The 20,273-nt window shown below is 37.0% G+C and overlaps 1 protein-coding gene across 3 annotated transcripts in view; it reads left to right on the top strand.

Annotated features, from left to right (window-relative positions):
* The first annotated feature begins 1,930 nt into the window (after positions 1-1,930).
* Positions 1,931-20,273, top strand: part of LOC129442697 (low-density lipoprotein receptor-related protein 8) — an 81,709-nt gene continuing 63,366 nt past the window's right edge. For 2 of the 3 annotated variants that reach the window (XM_055202920.2, XM_055202921.2), the window contains exons 1-2: positions 1,932-2,093; positions 2,618-2,749. In XM_055202920.2, the coding sequence (XP_055058895.2) occupies positions 2,027-2,093; positions 2,618-2,749 (199 nt within the window). In that variant the 5' untranslated portion in view covers positions 1,932-2,026. Of the gene's footprint in view, positions 2,094-2,617; positions 2,750-20,273 lie in introns of all 3 variants that reach the window. The other variant, XM_055202922.2, reaches the window with a different exon arrangement.

Raw genomic sequence — 20,273 nt, forward strand, 5'->3', positions numbered from 1 at the left:
CCTGTAAATAGTTTTCAACATGGATTACATTAATTATAACCTAAATCACATTTTATTTTCCTATAGAGCATTTGGCCCCTGATATCACTTTGAGCATCCACTAAGGCCTGCTGCAAGCGAGTTGAACAAACTCAGAGCTGCGGAGTAAGTTTTGAACTGACAAAATGATATACAAGTCCAGCATGTATTTTAACAGCAAAAACAGATTTACCAGCCAAAGCTCAACAGAATTGCTGATAGTTGATAGTTTTACAATATGTATAAAATGGATTGAAATTTTATAGCAAGAGTATATATTTCATGTAATTTCATTTAAAGGGGACATTTCAAAAGACTTTTAAAAAATGTCAAATAAGTCTTTGGTGTCCCCAGAGTATGTATGTGAAGTTTTAGCTCAAAATACCATATATAAATAATTTATTATAGCATGTTAAAATTGCCACTTTGTAGGTGTGAGCAAAAATGTGCCATTTCTGGGTGTGTCCTTTTAAATGCAAATTAGCTGATCTTTTCACTAAATGGCAGTTGGATAGTGCGGGACAAGGGGAGGTATTATCCCTTTCTGACATTGCTGTTTTTTTTTTGTTTTTTTTTTTACATTGTTGGGTTGTTCTTTTTCACATTTTCTAGGTTGATTTAAGCACTGGGGACCAAATTATAGCACTTAAACATGGAGAAAGTAAGATTTTTATGATATTTCCCCCTTAAATGAACTTATTTTATATCTTTTAAAATACATTTGTATTTTTTGTATAGAAATATTGATAATTCAAAGATAAAATGAAAAATATTTTAATGTAAAAGGAGGATTCTGGAGCCAGCGAAACCAGAGTTTGTTTAAACTTAACCCAAACTTATCTGAATAGCCAGTGAAAGAGCTTCATACAGGCCACTAGAGAGTACTGCTGTGAGTCTTGGGCTAACAGAGCCATGTGCTAATTTATATAATTTCAGTCACTGTCTCCTGAACCTGCTTCCTTAATTGTTTTAATATTCAAAGTAATTTTCTTGTCTGAGCAAACAAATTTTAAACTTTAAACGGCTTTTTGAACTCCAATATATTCACAAAATGGCCATTTTGTGAACTGCTAACAATGGATTGCCACCTGCTGCCAGTTAGTAATCTGGATATATGCCAGAATCGTGACAATAGGGTCTTTGGCCCTGTAAATGTTTTTCTCTGAATGCCTTGATGTGCACTGAATACATGTTTAAGCGGTTGGGTGGAGGGAGGTCCTGCCCCAGCTTAGCACTATTAAAATGACTGATATCCTGTCAGGATATCTTTGGCCTAATCGTCGTGATTGACATAATTGTTAATGCTGGCACTGTGCCACAGATGCAGTGCTTATTACTGTAAGTCTTTAACAAGGTCACCTAACCCCATTATCTTAATAAGGGTTGTAATTAACACAGTTTAAGGACTGAACGTATTCTATTTTTTCTGCCTATCTTTTCTTCTATAAATTGCTTCATTCTTGGGAATACACATATGAACATGAAAGAGGAGTGTTGCTGAGTTTATTCATAAACCAAATGTCCGTTCTGGAAAAATTTGTATGAATTCTGAGTTATCATTCATGCTGAAAAAATGCATACTGTAAATGCACTGTAAGTCGCTTTATAAAAACATCAGCCAAATAAAAATCTAGGTTAAAAGTCTAGACTAATATACTCCCTGACTATTTACCTTTTGTTTACTGGGCCAATAATTGAATGCTTATGGAATAAGTAATTGAAATTATTTTGTAATACATTATTATTCCATTTATATATAACATTAGCCTACATTAATGTAATACAAATACATTAATTAATTAATTGTTGTGAGTTATATTTACTTGGTATTTATTAGCACTCCTCCCCCTTTAGTGCAATGATTATTCATACCAGCCACGCGAGGCTTACGTTTGATGTCGTCATTGATTCAAACTGCCAGTGAATCTATTGGAGATTCAGTGAAGGAGCGCCGACGCCATCCGGACACGCTTTTGTTTGTGGATGAACACTACAAACCGTTTCGGAAATGAGGAAAGACATTGGGAAATTATTATTTTTTCTTTTTTTAATGTTGGAATTATACTCAGCAAAAGGTTCGTTATGTTATTTTATAAAGTAAATTATCGGGACCATCTCTGAATGAAGGATGCTATGTTCGTTTTTCGTGGATGCGCGGTTGTAACGTTAGACTAAACACTCTTGATGCTACAAGCTTATAACACCTCTCTGCTTTCGCGTGCTACCTATAAAATCACACTTATTACAAAAACGTGTAGTCTGCCACACGTCCAAAGCATTAATTGATGGTTTTGCAGCGTAAAAGTGGGCTAATGGTTATATTTATGAGCACCAGCATCCTAACAGTAACATCATTGTTCTTTCAATATATTTTATAATAGCATTGAAATCGCTTTGAAATGACACATATGCTGTATTTGGTCAGTATTAATTTGCTCATTGCTTCATTGGCCGTGTCACTGAAGCGCGTGTAATAAATGTGCAGCTCATTTGTTATTGTGCAGTAGATAGATGTATTGCGCTCCTTCAGTATAATGATGCTTGTCTGAGCCGCGGAGGACAAATGCACGGCTGTGATTTTCTTCACTGTCATACTCAGGTACTGAAACTGGCACTGAAACTGAGTGCGAAGATGGACAGTTTCAATGCAACAATGGGAGATGTATTCCCACTATATGGAGATGCGATGATGACGATGATTGCTCTGACAACAGCGATGAAGAAAACTGCTGTAAGTTACCTTTACTCATTGTGACAAAGCAGCGATATTAATACCTAACATACCAGTTTATATTTTTCTAATGACTTTAAAGCCGGTAAATTATTACCTTTGATAGGATGTTTTAGTATTTATGCATTTTGTAATAACTCAAACACAACAAGAAAGCATCAGAACTAAAGTATACACTAAATCATAGTACGTTTACTACACCTTTTACTCCTTCAATAAGACTATAGGGCTAGCTATCACACTTTGTACAGTGAATATGTTTTAGGGGTAAATTATCATTACATTTTTATAAAAACTATTGAACATTTGTACTGTTAGCCTAGGCTTTAAGTGAAAGGAAGTAAAAGTGAAGTAATGACCAATGTATGGTAACCCAAACTATTACTGTAGCACCCGGGAGCACTGGGGGACAGGTGCAAGGGTTATACCTCAGTAGCAACCTGCTGGTTATGAGACTTGAACCAGCAACTCTCAGGCCTCTTAGGCCACTAATGCCTGATTCACAAGTTCAGACTTACAAATAAGTCAAATGGAGTTATTGAAATATGTATTTGGCATGCTGTCCGAAGAGAGGGCCAAATACCGGCCTTGGAAAATGCCAGTAAAACTGACTATTATCAGCTTAAATTAAATTTTGTTGGACTTGATAGCAGAGGTGGACAATACTTAATTACATTAGTTACATTTTCCAAGCATCTGTGCTTTATTAGGATGTTTGTAATGAGAAAAATATTACTTCACTACATTCTAAAGCATATAATCATAGCCTACTGTGTATTCTTTAATATTGCATATTAAAATTTATTTAATACCTATTTACATTGAAATTGTGTACTTTTACTTGTGTAAAAGTACGTTAATGTACTTGAATATTAAATGAAAAACAAACACGCGTATTTATGAAATGTAATAGAATAAATATTATGATGCATTGGAATGTGTTTTCCAAAGAAAAACACGGATAAAATACAAATACTTGAAAAATACTTTTAAGTAGAAAGTAAAAACTCTGCTTTTGTGATCCTAGCAACTTATCAACCCACCTGTGGTCTGTGGACGTTGGCATGAACAATCTATTTACTTCTCCTTTCAGTGTTTTTGCCAGTCTGTAAAACGATAGCTCAGAAATCTTGTTAATCTGTTAGTACAGTCTATCGCACAACAGCTTTTTCCCATTTCGATGCGTTTTCGGCGTGTTTTTGCCGTGTTTTCGGCGATGTCACGTTGTTCTCAAATGCTTGCCACTCAGTGGGCGTAACCACAGTCCTTCTCGCTGACGGTGACGTCATGTGCATACCCTCTATTCCTGTGGGCGGAGGTTAGTCAAACACTTTTGCTTTGACGTCATTCAACCGGGAAGTAGAGGGCTGTAGTCCAAACCGGACGTTCGCTGTAGGCTTTGAAAAGTGAATTCTGTTAAAGAAAATATATCGCTTGGCATTGAACTTTGAGCTTTATCATTTTGCAGGTTGTTTATGGTCTAACAACAACATTACACACTAACTAAAGTTTAAAAAATTGGATCAGGAAAAACAGAACCTATACTCATAGTCTTAGCATCTGATTTGAGTGTTTGAAGCAAAAACACATATTCTGGAATTCATGCACCCAGGCATTCAGTTTTTGTTTTTTCATTAGACAGACGCTTATTTATAGTAAAGAAACAATCTATTCACATCTTCTGTATGGTGGATACTTTATCTATGTCTTGCTGTCGCTGAAAAATGGTCTTTCTTGAGGCTGTGAGCTGAAAACAGGTCAGATGAAGTGTTTGTTTTCTTAAATAATTCATGTGTCACCACATCATACGCCTGTTGAATTTACTGTTGTGACTGCTGTTAAATTGCTCCCAACAAAGAGCACTCATGCTGTCTTCGCTTATTGCATGGGAACAGTTCCACGTAGGATCTTGTCAGTCGTAACAAGATATAGTTATTTTTATGCACTTGTTTGGTGTTTTTCAAGCAGACAACCTGAGTGTTACACAATCAGGTACATTAAAATATACAGCTTGCTCTGTGAAACAGCATTTAATAAATCTTTGTAATACATATTAGACTGTGTTTTTATTCTCTTTGGCGAATAACAGTACACTGTTTATTTATTATAATCCTGCACCTAGTTGTACCAACTGTTAGCAGAAAAACAGCTGACCTCTACCCTCTGACAGGTTCTCCTGATGTTGCTCCATCCCATCCCCCTTGTTTATCTGTCCCCAACATCACTGTCCCCACCCCCACATCAAACAGCCACATTTCCTCTGCTTTTAATGCACATCAGTGCCAGGGATGTAATCATGTGATGTATGCACGTGTGAATAAAATTATGCATGGCCTTTGCCCTCTGTAGTGCGTGTGAGTGGCATATGTAGCTGATTATCATGAAAACAAGTGACTTTTGTCAGGATTAGTTAGTAAAACTGTCTTTTTGCCGCATAAAATGAGAATATCTTTTCTGAGATTATTTGACAGTGGCAGCTCGTAATTCAAAATAAGGGTTCGGAGCCTCGTGTGTTGCTTGCGTTTTTAAAATATCTGTTTGTTTCGTCATGTGAACCATGTGCATCACGTGTTTTGTTAAAATGAGTGTCTGCTGCACACGAGTCAAAACAGTTTATGATAAAAAAAGACGCTTGCGTTCACAAAATACACACAAGACACTCTCTTAACACTAAACTCTGATTACGCATGAGATTATGCGAGTTTCTGGTAAACGCGAGCGTCTCTTTTATCATAAACCCTTTAGGGGCTGTTTACACTTGGTATTAAGATGTGTTTTTGTCAATCGGATTACAAGTGGACGAGAGGGACACATCACGTTTACACCTGGTATTTAAATCTGTCTCTTTTGTCCACTTTCGACCGCTTCTGTCCTGAATACTGTGAGGGGGTGGTCTGTCGAGACGGTGGGTGAGTCTCTCTACTGTTATTTAAACGCGAGCGGGAGTAATGACGAGTTTATGTGGATGCGAACTAATATTATGTCAGAGTCCACTGCTTGGTTAGCAGCTTTTGTTAAAGCTTTCTCTGAATTTTCAGCGCAATTGATGAAATAAGATCGCGCAACTTTCACACGCTTGCAAAATGAAACTGCGGAGATCAGCCGCTTTAGTTTTATCAATGAAAGGCTGAAAATAGCTCTGTTCACCGTGTGTTCACGCCAGAAGTCAGAAAATACGTAAAATATTGTGTTCAGTATCTCAGATTAGATAAATGGGCGGAGAGAAGGCGGTCGCGTGTGGCTGTACGAACACATTCAACCACATGTGCGTTTACACTACAAAAGCAATCCGATCGAAAGGGGTTTCGACTACCTCTGAATGTGGTTGAAAGTGGACGCGTTCAAAACGTTTTGGACACCGTTTACACCTGGCATTAACATCGTCCACTTTTGATCCGATCGACGAAAACGCATGTTAATGCCAACTTTGTAAAAGGCCTCATAGATGCATCTGCAGCAGGCACTTATTTTGACAAAACACGTGATGCACGCAGGATTTCTCGTCACGCAGAACACATATTTTGAAGAAAGGAACCACACACATGACGGGCTACATACATGTTGTGACGAACTTCGCATCTAGCGCCCTCGAAAAAATAAGTCACCAGCCGCCACTGCTATTTGATAAAATGATGAATAAGTGACGAATATAACATATGCAATGAAACAATCACATTCGTCACTCATTCGTTAAATTTATTACTTCGTGAAATTAAGCAAACAATGTATTTTTCGAACAAAATTTGATTTTATTTATTAATAGTACTGTGAAATGTTTAAGCCCAACAATGTGCAGAATGGTGAAAATTGGCAAATGTTTTTTTTTTAATTGCAAAGGCTAAATAAGGAAAATTTCTAAATGCATTAACAACAGCAAAAGTGGGATTTACCAGCCTAATATATGAAATATTCAATGTGCCGAATTTTGAATTAGTCTGCTGATTATAAAACCTGTACAGTAATTAAGAGCGTAAATATACAAGTGAGATTTCAGTGCAGCTAACAGCAGAACTAAGAGCATAGCCTATGCAAATCAAATTGGACACTTGCGGCTTGATTATGTTACTGTAGCACAAATAGTAAAGCGCAATGGTGCTAACAATGTCATGGTCATGGGTTTGATTTTGTATAAACACATGGACTGATACAAACATATGCCAAATTGTACTGTAAGTTGCTTTGGATAAATGATGTTGGCTTTTGTCTGATTTGATTTGCTTCAACTAATGACTGTTTACAAGAGGTACACCAGAACGCTTACAAAGCAGTAGATGATACATTGTAACACAAAGCATATGGTTAATGCAATATAGAATCGCAGACATGAAACCCTTTCACTATTACCGTAGTACCACAATGTCCCAGTGCAGCTGTAGCCCCCGTCTGGGGCATCTCAAGAGGCTTTACCCTCCGTCTGCCAGAAAATTATTTTGTATCTCACTCTTCTGAAAGTCCTGTCTGTGTGCAGACTCCCACTCTGATCAACAGACAATGACAGAGGGGACCGTGGGAATAAAAGAGTGAAATAAGATGTGATTTTCAAAGAGAAACTGAAAGGGAATATGAAAACGGGGGCAATTCAAAACAGAGATGTATAAAGCCGAAGGTATAGGGCCGTCCGTGCACAATCCACATGACATAATTTTTGTCATTAGGAGGGTCAACGGTCGGACAGTATGCATACATCATTAATGCGTGAAAAAATACTGAGACAGGACACTCCACTACAAACAATTACACAAAGGCAAAAGACAGCACACACAACATCATCTTTTTTTCTTTTATTTCACTTCTTCAAAGAACAGAAAGCTGTGGAGCATTTTCGTCACCATAATGTTTGATTCCTGTTCTTTGTTTTCTTGTTGTTTGTATTAAACTTTGTTTGCAGTGGTGGATCCACTACTTTTCTTCATCTATCCTAAATTTTTTAATGTGCTGTAAATGTTGCAATTCAGTGCTGCCCTGACAACCTGGGAGTAATAATTCGAATAAGAAATCATTTGTATTGCGTACATGTCTAACACGGCTATCTGCGCGTAGCTGCGGTTGAGTATACTTTGAAAGCTGCAAGCGGATGCGGAAAAAGCATTTAGCCTAGCCCCATTTATTCCTATGGCTCCAAACAAAAGTTTTATTTTGTTCCACCATACTTTCTCGTGTAACTTCTCATGTAATAGTCTTTAAATAAGGGAAACATGGAAGTGTTTGGTGGCTTCTAAATTCATCCCTGTTTGGATCCTAAGGAATGAATGGGGCTAGGCTAAATGCTAACACATTCATGAGGCGTTGTACAAAGATTAAAAGTGCACGCATTGAAAAAAATAGGTATGTATTAATTCATCTAAGTTGAGGTAAGAACCTAGTAAAATATTGAAAAACGGTGGTGTTTTCCTTTAAGAAATAAGTTGCAACCGTAAATAATATTGATCTTTAGACCTCACCTCTGTGCACAAAGAATGGGTGACTGATGAATTTCTGCAGCAGATTCTGAGAAGCTACAGTAGGTTTCAAATGATGATGGAGACCCATGAAATGCCTTTTTGTTTTGTTTTCATTATGGAGTTTCACTTTTTGTATAGCATATGTATCATAATACATATTGTTTCAACATAATTTGAATCCCCAGTTCAAAGATGTGCAAGTTTTACCAAAAGACATGTACCTATACAGCAGTTATATACACCCTCTTTTTGACCCTTAGTGACCCAATTATTTAGTGTACAATATGTGATCATGGACCACAAAAACAGTCACATGTAGCATGGGTATATTTGCAGCAATAGCCATAAATGATTAGGATAATAAATCCATTTTGACTAATTTGGGTAAAAAAAATGTATACTGAGAAAGTGACAAGATGAAAACCACTATTTTCTCCTTCAAACTTTCACATCATCTTTAGGTTTTAATTACATTAAAAATTCGAACCCATCATTGGATTTTCAAAGATTTATTATAAAAACTGATTTCCCCCCCCCGCAAAATGCAATAAATAAAATACACGTGAATAAATGCCAAAAAAAATTCCAAAATGCTATAAATCTATTGAATCAATATATAAATGTGCATTCATCTTTGCCATGTTATATTCATTTAGTTGACTAGTGGTATACACTGATTAAAAAAAGAAACATTAATGTCATTAATCAAAAGACTTACTTTGTCATATTAAAGGATTAGTCCATTTTCTTAAAAGAAAAATCCAGATAATTTACTCACCACCATGTCATCCAAAATGTTGATGTCTTTCTTTGTTCAGTCGAGAAGAAATTATGTTTTTTGAGGAAAACATTGCAGGATTTTTTTTATTTTAATGGACATTTAATACTTTACTCAACACTTAAAGGCGGAGTCCACGATGTTTGAAAAAAACGTTGGAAAAGGAGACGGGCCGACTACCAAAACACACTTATATCAAATCAAAAGCAGGGTTGCGTATGTGTGGGGTGGGTCTATCAACAGAAGGTCCAGATTCTATTGGGGTAGGGGCGTGGTTGTTTAGGTGATTTCAAATATCAACATTGGCTTTCAAACATCGTGGACTCCGCCTTTAACAGTTTTTTTTCAACGGAGTTTCAAAGGACTATAAACAATCCCAGTCGAGGCATAAGGGTCTTGTCTAGCAAAACGATTGTCATTTTTGACAAGAAAAATAAAAAATATGTACTTTTAAACCACAACTTTCGTCTAGGTCCGGTCCAGCGCTACCTAACATAAATGCGTAGTGACGTAGGGAGGTCACGTGTTACATATAAAAAACGCACATTTGTGGACCATTGTAAACAATAAACTGACACAAAGACATTAATTAGTATCAGTTGACATACAACAACGTAGGAACGGTCCTCTTTCAAGACGCTTGTAAACACTGGGGCAGAGTTTCGCGTTCGTCCTCTGTGACCTCTTGACGTGATGACGTATTGCGTCGGGTCACGCTAGCGCATCAAGACTGGATCTAGACGAGAAGTTGTGCTTTAAAAGTCTATATTTGTCATTTTTATTGTCAAAAATGACAATCGTTTTGCTAGATAAGACCCTTATGCCTCGTTTGGGATCGTTTATAGTTCTTTGAAACTTCATTGAAAAAAACTGTTAAGTGTTGAGTTAAGTATTAAATGTTGGGCTCTATTAAAGTTCATTAAAATTAGAAAAATCCTGCAATGTTTTCCTCAAAAAACATAATTTCTTCTCGACTGAACAAAGTCGTGTGAGAACAAGCAACAGCCGACATTTTTCCTTCGCCCGAGTGCCTCTCATGTAAATTATTCGATTTTGATGGCTTGCGTTTCTTCCCCACCACAGAAAACCAAAGGCTTATCAATGCCATCAAAAGTATTATTTTGTTTTTGTTTGTTTGTTGACCACGAAGAACAAAGTAGATGAGGAAAACTAGGATTCCGTGTCTATTCAAAGTGCCGTTATTGTTTAAAATACGTTGAATGGTGCACTGTGATTTGTTGAGTGGATTTATTGAATTCTGCAGAGAAGGAGGACTGCGTTTGTCGCTGTTTGCTTTAAATCCTTATATCTTCTGTATGCGATGTTGATTCATACCAAAATGTTTTTTTGCATAGTTGTGTTTGACACATAAAAATGTCTCGGGTTACGTATTTAACTGACGCTGCGTTCCCCTTGCCATACATCCTGTGTCTCTGTAACACCGTCTTTGGCAATATTTCAGATAGCGATATACTTCCTGGATATCACCCTGTCTTTGTCATTAAGCCTCACCATTGGTTGAATTTGATATACACATTCAGACGCACTTACCCCTGGAGGCGTCCCTAAAGTGTCACAGCAGTGATGCAGCGCCTGTAACAATGTATCTTAAAAGATAGCACGATGTAACCTTGCTCTCACTTGAAATGTGTCCCCACATTTAGTCCTTGAATTTGAGGGTATTGGACCTGGAAAGTCCTTGAAAAGTCCTTGAATTTGAAGTTTACTAAGGTTTGGGAACCCTGTTATATGTAAAAGAACACATTCATGACTGCCTACCATCATACCATCTACCACCATTTTCATCAGAACAAGAGTTGTTGAATACTGAATAGACGTTGATGTGTAAATATGGGTAATTATATCCATGTGGGATCATAGTTATGACATTATAGCAGTAATGGCTTATGAATGACCTATTTTTACATGCGAGCTCAAGTAAATATGCTGGGAAGATTGAAAGAGTGAACGGAGCAATGATAAGAACTTTTGCTACTTCAGAAAAAACAATTAATGATATGTCCTTTCAAAACTTTATCAGGTATTTACCTTTACTTATTCCAGATTTGATTCTTAGAGACCTACGCAGTATGCATCGGGCCACTGTGAGATTAGTGACTTGATCTAACTAAATATCCTTCCCTACAAAAGATTAGCAGTCTAAGACGTGTCTTTTATTTTCTGCTCAACCTGTATCTTGTGGCTTCTTGAGCCAGTGCCTTGATGTGGCTATTAGGAACTCTGTGGTTTAAATCCACCTATTGACTGTGATTAATCTGTGTGATGTAATGAATGATTAGTGGATGCTGAGTGGAGAGCTTTACACTGATACCGGGGTATGGCACAAAAATCAATCCATACTGATTTATCCACTGCATAATGCACCAATTTGTTTAAATGTGCCTTGTGTGTACTCATATTTGTAATTAAGGACTTCCATAGGCATTAGAGCTGGGTTCCCCAAATCTTACCCTGGAGAGCCGGAGAACTGCAGAGTCTAGCTCCAACCCTGATCAAACACACCTGAGCAAGCTTATCAAGGTCTTCATGATCACAAGAAAATCACAGGTGGGTAAGTTTGATTAGGGTTGGACCTAAACTCTGTAGTGCTTCGGCCCTCCAGGGTAAGATTTGGGGAACCCTGCAGGCATATGAAGAGCTCAGATGCAAAACCCTCAACATGTTTGTAAAAGTAAATGTGTATTTTCATCAGGCTCTTATGTTTAAGTTTAGTAATTTCACTTAAATTTCATTGAACAAATGTTGATGTCTTTCAAAGCAAAACCCTGTAAGTTCAAGAAAAAACTCCACTTCTAAAAAAAGTCTCCAGTCACTCTTCACTGTCCTTTCTGAATAAAGTTAACAGGCTCAGAAATATCCTAATATATCTGGTAAACTTGCTTAAACTGGTCCAAAAAAACTCTTATTTACCTTCCGTAAAAATGTAATACCAGATTCTGCCAACAAACCAGTTTTTCTAAGTGGTTTGAGGTCGGGATTAAGCGAATTTAAGCGAATTTATCATTATGAAGTGTTTAATGAACGTTTAATATGTGCCAAGAGCATTCAGTCAAAATCATTACCTTTTATTTGATTGAGGTGGCGTTTAGCAGCTTTTACATCTGAGCTCTTCATATTTAGTTCTACTATTCTATTACTGAATAGTTAAATCTGTCCGTATTGGACTGCTGTTAATGTTCATTGTTATATTACATTTTAGACCTTCATTAGCATGATGGTCTTGTAGCTGTACATGGTAGCACACCGAACTAACAATGGCATCGTCACAGGTTTAAATCCCAGGGCTACATATAATGAAAACCATATGTTAAATACTCTATACATAAATATCAGCTGACGTCACTCACTTGTCTTTCGCCATTTTGAGTACCTGAAGTGGTCGCAAAAGAACTAGAAGCTATGCCTTCCATATGTTGTCAGCATCAAAATCACTATTTTTACAACACTAAGAAGGCTCGACACAACATGATACTTTGCTCGAAGTATCACCTGTGCTCTACACGTGAACTCGAGCATTGAGAACATTGTTTGTGAACACAGAGTTTACTAAAAAGAAGGTTTTGAACAACTGACTTTGGTTGATTTGGCTTCCGCTCGCCGCCATCTTCCCAGTCAAGATGTAACGATCTCCGAATGTGACGTAAGGATGGAGGAGAGTAAAAATGGATAGCTCCTAAAGGATAGTTCCATATAAATGCACAGATAATTTGTTGTTTTGTCGCAAGTGAGAAACAATATTGACCTTTTAGTTGAAAAAGGAACCTCGTATGAGATTCATTCATTCGGAAATCGATTATTTACATCTGGCAGAGATGACGAGCGGACACCATAATAGCCAAAGTCAGTTGTACAAAACCGTTCTTTTTAGTAAACTCTGTGTACACAAACAATGTTCTCAATGCTCGCGTTCATGTGTAGAGATACAGGTGATACTTCGAGAAAAGTTTCATGTTGTGTCGCGCCTTATGTTGTAAAATAGTGGTAGTTCGGTAGCAGCGAACAGCAGCTGGAAGAACGCATCAGGGATCGAGTAGGCATCACACCCTAACCAAGATATATAATTTTTAAGTAGCGTTTCTTTTCATGATAGTCGAGGTGCGACATGTTTTCTTTCGTAGCCATTTACTGTATCCGTAAGAATCATAGACACTAAAAGATAAGAAATCCGTGAATCGTAGCAAGGTAGCCAATGCTTGTCAATAGCCTACTGGTACTCGGTAGGTCCTCAAGATGGCGGCATGACGTAAAAGGTCACATGACTGAAAACTATCTTTAACTCAATGTAGATGTAAGTGTCTACCAAGCGATATGGTATAGACCAGATTATGCATGTCATCAGGTTAATACTGTTTTCAGATAAAGTTTCTCGGTTGGTTGATTGCATAGTATTTTATATTTCTGTAAAATTATTAGTTTTTTAATGAAATCAGCATTAAAGACAACAAATACTATCTAAAATACTTAATTAATATTTTGTCTTTTGTCATGTTTTGCATGGAATTATTGATATGAATGTGCTTAACATTTCTTATGTTTAAACACATATTACAATACAGTAATATAATCCATAAAGGGTATTTGTTTCTTTTTACAAGCCAGCGGTCATCTCAGATTCTCAGCGTTCTCACATGCTTTGATTCTAGCATTTTGTGCCACGTGTTTGCGTGTTCACATGTAATTGCTAAGAATTTGCAGTAATTATTCTCTGATTTATGTTATCTTATAGGCTGCTGTAGATCAATAACACAGGGCAGGCAATTGAGACTTCATAATACGCACATCAGTGTAGTGATGCTGAACAGTTTTGATTTGGTCACGTCTGACTAACATTTCTGGTATTCAGTGCTTTTGTACAATAAAGTAAAAAATGCTTTAAAATTTCTATTATAATGGACTAGTGAATATTATAAGACTTCATACAGACTGATTTTTATATTTCAAATATAAAAACGTATTCACAAGAAATCAAATGTCATAGACACTCAATGAAAGACAGGGAAACATATTACCGGTCTTACCCGCATACAAAAAAAAAAAAAAAAACATTTTGGACGCCTGTTAGTATGTTTCAAAAACTGTGGTTAACAGAAATCTATTATATAAAATAATAAAATTATCTTTTAGTATGTATGGAAAGCATCTTACAATATCTGCATCTCTTGCGATGCACGACTCAATCAAAGTGATTGAACCAGTGTAGCAGTTTTAAAGGCATCTATTCATATATTACTGTTTCATTTATCTTTGCAAGAACTGGCAGTTTTACCACTCAGATGTTTATTTTCCAGTCAATTTCAGCCACGCATTTTTGTATCACGAGTAATTTCTTCTAGTTGCTAGATGTAGGTCAAGACAGCGGGGCGAAGCTAATAGTGTGTCTTTATTTTCTACAATATTAATTTGTGTGCACTATGCTAATGCGGGTAGGCAGGAAACTATATATCTGCATATCTGACTCAGCCGAACATATACTGTAAATGACCTTATGCTGGTTGACCTATTTATTATTAATGCTAAAATTAATGGCGTGTCTACAGTGCATTGTTTATAGGAAGCATAATTATGTAACAGAAAAAGCAACATTTTTTGCAGTATGCATTGTCAACCAGTATGCTATGCCAACACACATACTAATAGGATTTCTTTACTGTGTGTGCTTTACTGCCACTGTAGGTTTGAAACGTAAAATCGAAAGATGCAGGCTATATTTAAAGCTGTAAAATGCAGTTCATCTAGGCAGTACAGGGGACTGATTTGAAAAAGAAACATGTGATCAACTCTTGACATTCAAAGCTTAAATATAGACATGTATGAAAGTGCTGTGTTGAATGCTGTGTTCTGTTTCACTTGGTAGGGCATTGCATTAGCAGTGCAAAAAGTCATATATTTCAACCCTTGGAAACTCACATACAGATAAAATGTATACCTTGTAATGTACTGTGCACACCTAAGCTTTTATGCCGGTGGCCAGTGTATGTTTTCAATTGTTTCCAATGGAAGCATGTTGTTTTTCAAAAACGGCAGCAGCTAGTGTTTTTTCCACTCAGAAAGCCGAGAGTTGAAAAATATTCAACTTTGGGTGAAAAGCTTAGCTTGTCAATGTCAGTTCTCACGCGGCCGTCCAATCACAGTGGAGGAGGGGCGGGCAAATATCACAACAACCGACTGCCGCATCGTACAACGACTGATAAATAAAGCAACCAAAGCGCTCAGTTGAAGAAAGCTGGCAGTCGGCTGAAATAAAGCTGCCAGTCCGCGTCTGCCAGCCGTTTTCAACCGTGTAAAAAAGCTTTGGTGTGCTCACCCCCTTAGTTGCTTTGAGTAAAAGCCTCTGCTTCCTTGGCCAGTAAGGCAATCCAGCCCACTTTTGATTATCTAGTGAATTTACTATGGCTAAAATTAAGCCATATTGATATGTTATTAAATATCTTGCAAAATTTTAATAACTACCAGTCTTATTTCTCAGTAGAAATAGAATCATAAGTTGAAGTTTAATACCAAACACTAAACTATGACTTTTGTGGGTCATCATAGACAGTGAAATATACAGTAATCCTTTATATGGGAGGCAGCATCTTACTAAATAGGTTGTTGTGCAGACTTTCTATTCAGATGTACCATCTGTTTCGACCACTTGATTGGGTACTACTTGATAAAGCACCGGGGGTTTTAGAGAAAGATACATAATACGATGCTTTAAAATTGCATTTGGGTGAGCATGTCTTTTCCTTTAAAGGAAAACACCACAATTTTTCAATATTTTACTATGTTCTTACCTCACCTTAGATGAATTAATACATACCTATCTTTTTTCAATGCTTGCACTTTTAGTCTTTGTACTGCGCTTTGTGATTGTGTTGGCATTTAGCCTAGCCCCATTCATTCCTATGGCTCCAAACAAAAGTTTTATTTTGTGCTACCATACTTACTCATGTAACAGTCTTTAAATAGGTAAAACATGGAAGTGTTTGGTGGCTTCTAAATTCATCCCTGTTTGGAGCCATAGAAATGAATGGGGCTAGGCTAAATGCTAACACATTCACGAGGCGCTGTACAAAGATGAAGTGCACGCATTGAAAAAAGATAGGTATGAATTCATTTGTCTAAGTTGAGGTAAGAACATAGTAAAATTTTGAAAAACAGTGGTGTTTTCCTTTAACTCTTTTTGATATGCTGTTTCTCTCTAAGACACACAAATTTGCAATTGAACCACAGTAGGCCTAATCTTTTTAAAACAGCTGTACAAAATGCAAACCTCTATCAAACAGCAGGCGACTGCAATAAGGTCCTAGTAGTGTAGAAAAAAACTTGTGTAGAGAAGGCTCGAAGGTGAAATCCGCCCTCCTTTACCTGGAAATCCACCATTAATCCAATGTCATGGGTGAAATCTCGCCTGAAGGAGCAGAATTCAGAACAGTGCTTGATGCTAAAGCTTCAGTTCAGCACATCTCTAATATTTGCTCTCTTATACCAGATGGCAGCATGCACCCTGTCGAGCACCGTCTGAACCCCATGAGGCTTGTGGTGATCAAAGCTCTGCCTGGAGGAAACGTCCATATTCATAATTGTTGACAAAAACATCCAGAGAGGAAAGGCAACCTAAAAGTGTGATCTTTTCATCTTCTGTAGGGTAACGATTTGCCTCACCAGTGCAGCTCTGGTGAAAGAAATACGTGTCCTTCATCATTCATACTGGACACATTGAGAGCACTTACAGTGGAACAAGAAAACGCAGCAAATGATCACCAATTTGTAATTTAGCTAAGTCAGCGGTACTGGAGAGCTGAAGTATTACACCATCTAGAAATGCATCTTGGCTGCATCGATAAAGGGATAAAGTTGCAGTCAAGAGGTTTTTTTGAACATTATCATTTGTAAAGGACACATTTCTGTGAGCAGCGGTTGAACGCTTGTTAGATGTTTAAAAGGTTCCTCCTTTAAGCATGTCAAACATCCCACACAGTTGGGTCCACTTTACTAATCACTGGAGCTTGCAAGCCCCCCTTAAATGTCTACATAACACACACTCAGACTCTTCATTTTGAGAATGAAATATTTAATTTGATCAGAGGCATATATACAATGTATGCCTATATTCATCAGCTGGTAAACAAATATTATACGTAAAAAAGGTTAAGATAAATTTTCAAATGAACTATTTATAGGTGTGTATTTAAGTAAAATTATAATTTTTGCTTCATTCTTCATTTTAATTTGCATTTATTTGCAGAAACTGCATGAAACCGGACAAACTAACAAAAATATGCAATGTGTTCAGATCTTGAATGCTGCAAAGAAAACAAGTTTATATTCATCAAAGCATCTAACACAATGCTAATGTTAACATGCATTTTAGGAACAATTCAAAAGTCAATATTTGATGGAATAACCCAGATTTTTAATCGCATCTTTCATGTGTCCTGGCATGCACTCAGTCTTTTACATTGCTGTTGGGTGACTTTATTGTTACTCTTGAGGTTTGCTTTTGTTGGAGTTCAACAGACACCAGACCGAAATAGTCACAATACATGTAGAAATTATGATTAAATGCAAAATTGGAGTGGTCTTTTTTCGTGGCTGTACTATATGTGACTCTGTTTGTGAAATCCAGTTAAAGTAATTTTTTGTGATTTACTATAGACAGTTTCATCGTTGCGGTTAGGTGTCTGGGCAGAACTTAACTTCTGGTCTCTGTATGTTTAATGGTCTGGCTAGTGGCTAAACTTTTCGAAAATAACAAATGTTTTGGTTTCCTAAGGACGAGGGCCACTATACTATATACTATAACCGTGGGTTCGCACCAGCCACATTTGAGTTGTCAAATTTGCGTCTACCGCGTCTAGATTGCCGCTTGAACATTTTGAGTTAACTCGCTTTATTCACGTGTAAAAGCCATGCGTGATATTATAGTCATTGAGACATTCACGCGAAAATTTGCGTCATGGGAGAGGCTTCTGCGACTCCGCTCGCTTCCTTTAATCACGTCACTACTAGAGCAAGCTCCTGATTGGTTAACGCGGCACTTTTTTCCACCAAAGTTCGCACGCACGTTTGCTGTGGCACTGCTCAATTTGCGTCATTCGCGCAAACTAGACGCGCGACTGAGGTGGAATTGCGTCTACCTCGCTGCGCTAAACTCTTCATTCACGCCGTGAGATCTCCAGCTGGCGTCAACGCGTCTTCACATTGAGTTAACATTGAAATAATTTGTGCTTGACGCTTCGTGATAAATAGCACTAAAAGCTCGTAATCATAGGGAAACCATTTTTAGTGCTATATAGCACCACTATAGCACCAGATGGTTCTATATAGCACAAAAGGGTTCTACACAGGTGTTACACAGGTACTACATAGGTGCTATATGGCACTTAAAGGGGCCATGGCAGAAGACTTTTTTAAGATGTCAAATAAATCTTTGGTGTCCCCAGAGCACGTATGTGAAGTTTTAGCTCAAAATACCATGTAAATAATTTATTATAGCATGTTAAAATTGCCATTTTGTAGGTGTGTGCAAAAATGTGCCGTTTTGGGTGTGTCCTTTAAAATGCAAATGAGCTGATGAAATTCAAACACTGATCACAATGATGGTGGTTTGTTGCAATTAAAACTCAATCGTGCTTTTCTCTGCACTAAATGGTAGTGCTGTGGTTGGATAGTGCAGATTAAGGCAGTGGTTCTCAAACTTTTTCAGCGTGCGGCCCCCTTTGTGTACGGTGCATTCCTTGGCGGCCCCCCCAAAGAAAATGTATAACTAATTTTTTTAAAACGTGGCATTTTAATTAAACAAAACATATTAAATTATACAAAGTAGTGCTGTTGGTTAATAGCCTTATTTTTTAGGTTTAATTACACAGAATTCATGATAAATTAATGTATTTTAAAAATGTCATAAAACTGGGGTCCCCCTGGCACCATCTCGCGGCCCCCCTGGGTGCCCCGGCCCCCAGTTTGAGAACCACTGGATTAAGGGGTGGTATTATTATAATAAGAGCTCCTTATGACATCATAAGGAGAGCCAAATTTCAACAACCTATTTTTTCATGTGCTTGTAGAGAATGGTTTACCAAAACTAAGTTACTGGGTTGATATTTTTCACATTTTCTAGGTTGATAGAAGCACTGGGGACCCAATTATAGCACTTAAACATGGAAAAAGTTAGATTTTCATGCCATGGTCCCTTTAAAATGGTTCCCCTATGATTATGAGCCAGTAAACCACTTTTAGTGCTATTTAGCACCGTTTGTTTTTAATAGCACACATTTTAGACAGTAGCGTTAGCTGAGTGTAGTTTTTGATATGCTTTAGCTATGATTTAAGGTAATTTACTTGTTATTTATTTAGCTTGTTTTCAGACATAAACTACTCTAAAATGACACTTGTTGTTGATTCTTTGTGGAAGTCTATCGGAAGTTCTGATTGTTCCACAAAATGTAATGTAAAGAACCAAATTCTGTAAAACCAGTGACTGAAATCAAACGTTGGTATTGGTTATTAGATTATGAGACTTTAGTCTGGGTGTCACAGAGAAAGTCACTTCTTTTTAATATATTTCAAATATTTGTATATTGTGGACTACTATTTTATGTTTAATTTTATACTTTCTTATAATTTAGTTTTCACTACTAATAGTACTAATGCTGTAGAACAACACACAGAATTTTGATGCTATGATATTTCAATTCAATGACGCTTCCCCTAGACCTATATAAACACTATTGCTTGGCTGTTTCAATGACTAAAGCCATTTGACAGATAAAGCCTCATGTGCACTAATACTGAAGCAAGAAATTGATTATTCAGTGAAGTGTAATGGAATTGGAGCAGTGCCAATGTGTTTATAGCAGTCCCATTAACCACCTACTGCAATACTTGGATTAAGAAAATCATATACAGTACATTCAGCTCTGTTATACTTTTCATTCAAATTTTAAAGAAAACCCCTTGTTAATAGCAGTGGATATGAATAAATGCTTCTCAGTTGACTGTGTTAAGGTTTGCAAAATACATGCTTTTATTATGGCCTCCCTTGAGGGACAATTAGACTGCAGAAGAGGGCTGTTGAGAGTTGTAAAATACACACATTAGCAAATCCTTAAAGTATTAAAAGAACAGATATAGCTCTCCAATGCTGCGTTTGCTGTCTGCTCAAATAGGAAATATATAGATTCCAGTCAAATAAACCAACCAACCGAGTAAGTAACTGGCAAGAGGGTGAAGTTTCCTTCATCAGCAACATCAACAGAGGATAGTAATTCTTCTTTTTCAGCCAGTCTGCCAAATATTG

This window comes from Misgurnus anguillicaudatus, chromosome 2 (assembly GCF_027580225.2).
Source record: "Misgurnus anguillicaudatus chromosome 2, ASM2758022v2, whole genome shotgun sequence".
In the NCBI taxonomy this organism is placed as follows: domain Eukaryota; kingdom Metazoa; phylum Chordata; class Actinopteri; order Cypriniformes; family Cobitidae; genus Misgurnus; species Misgurnus anguillicaudatus.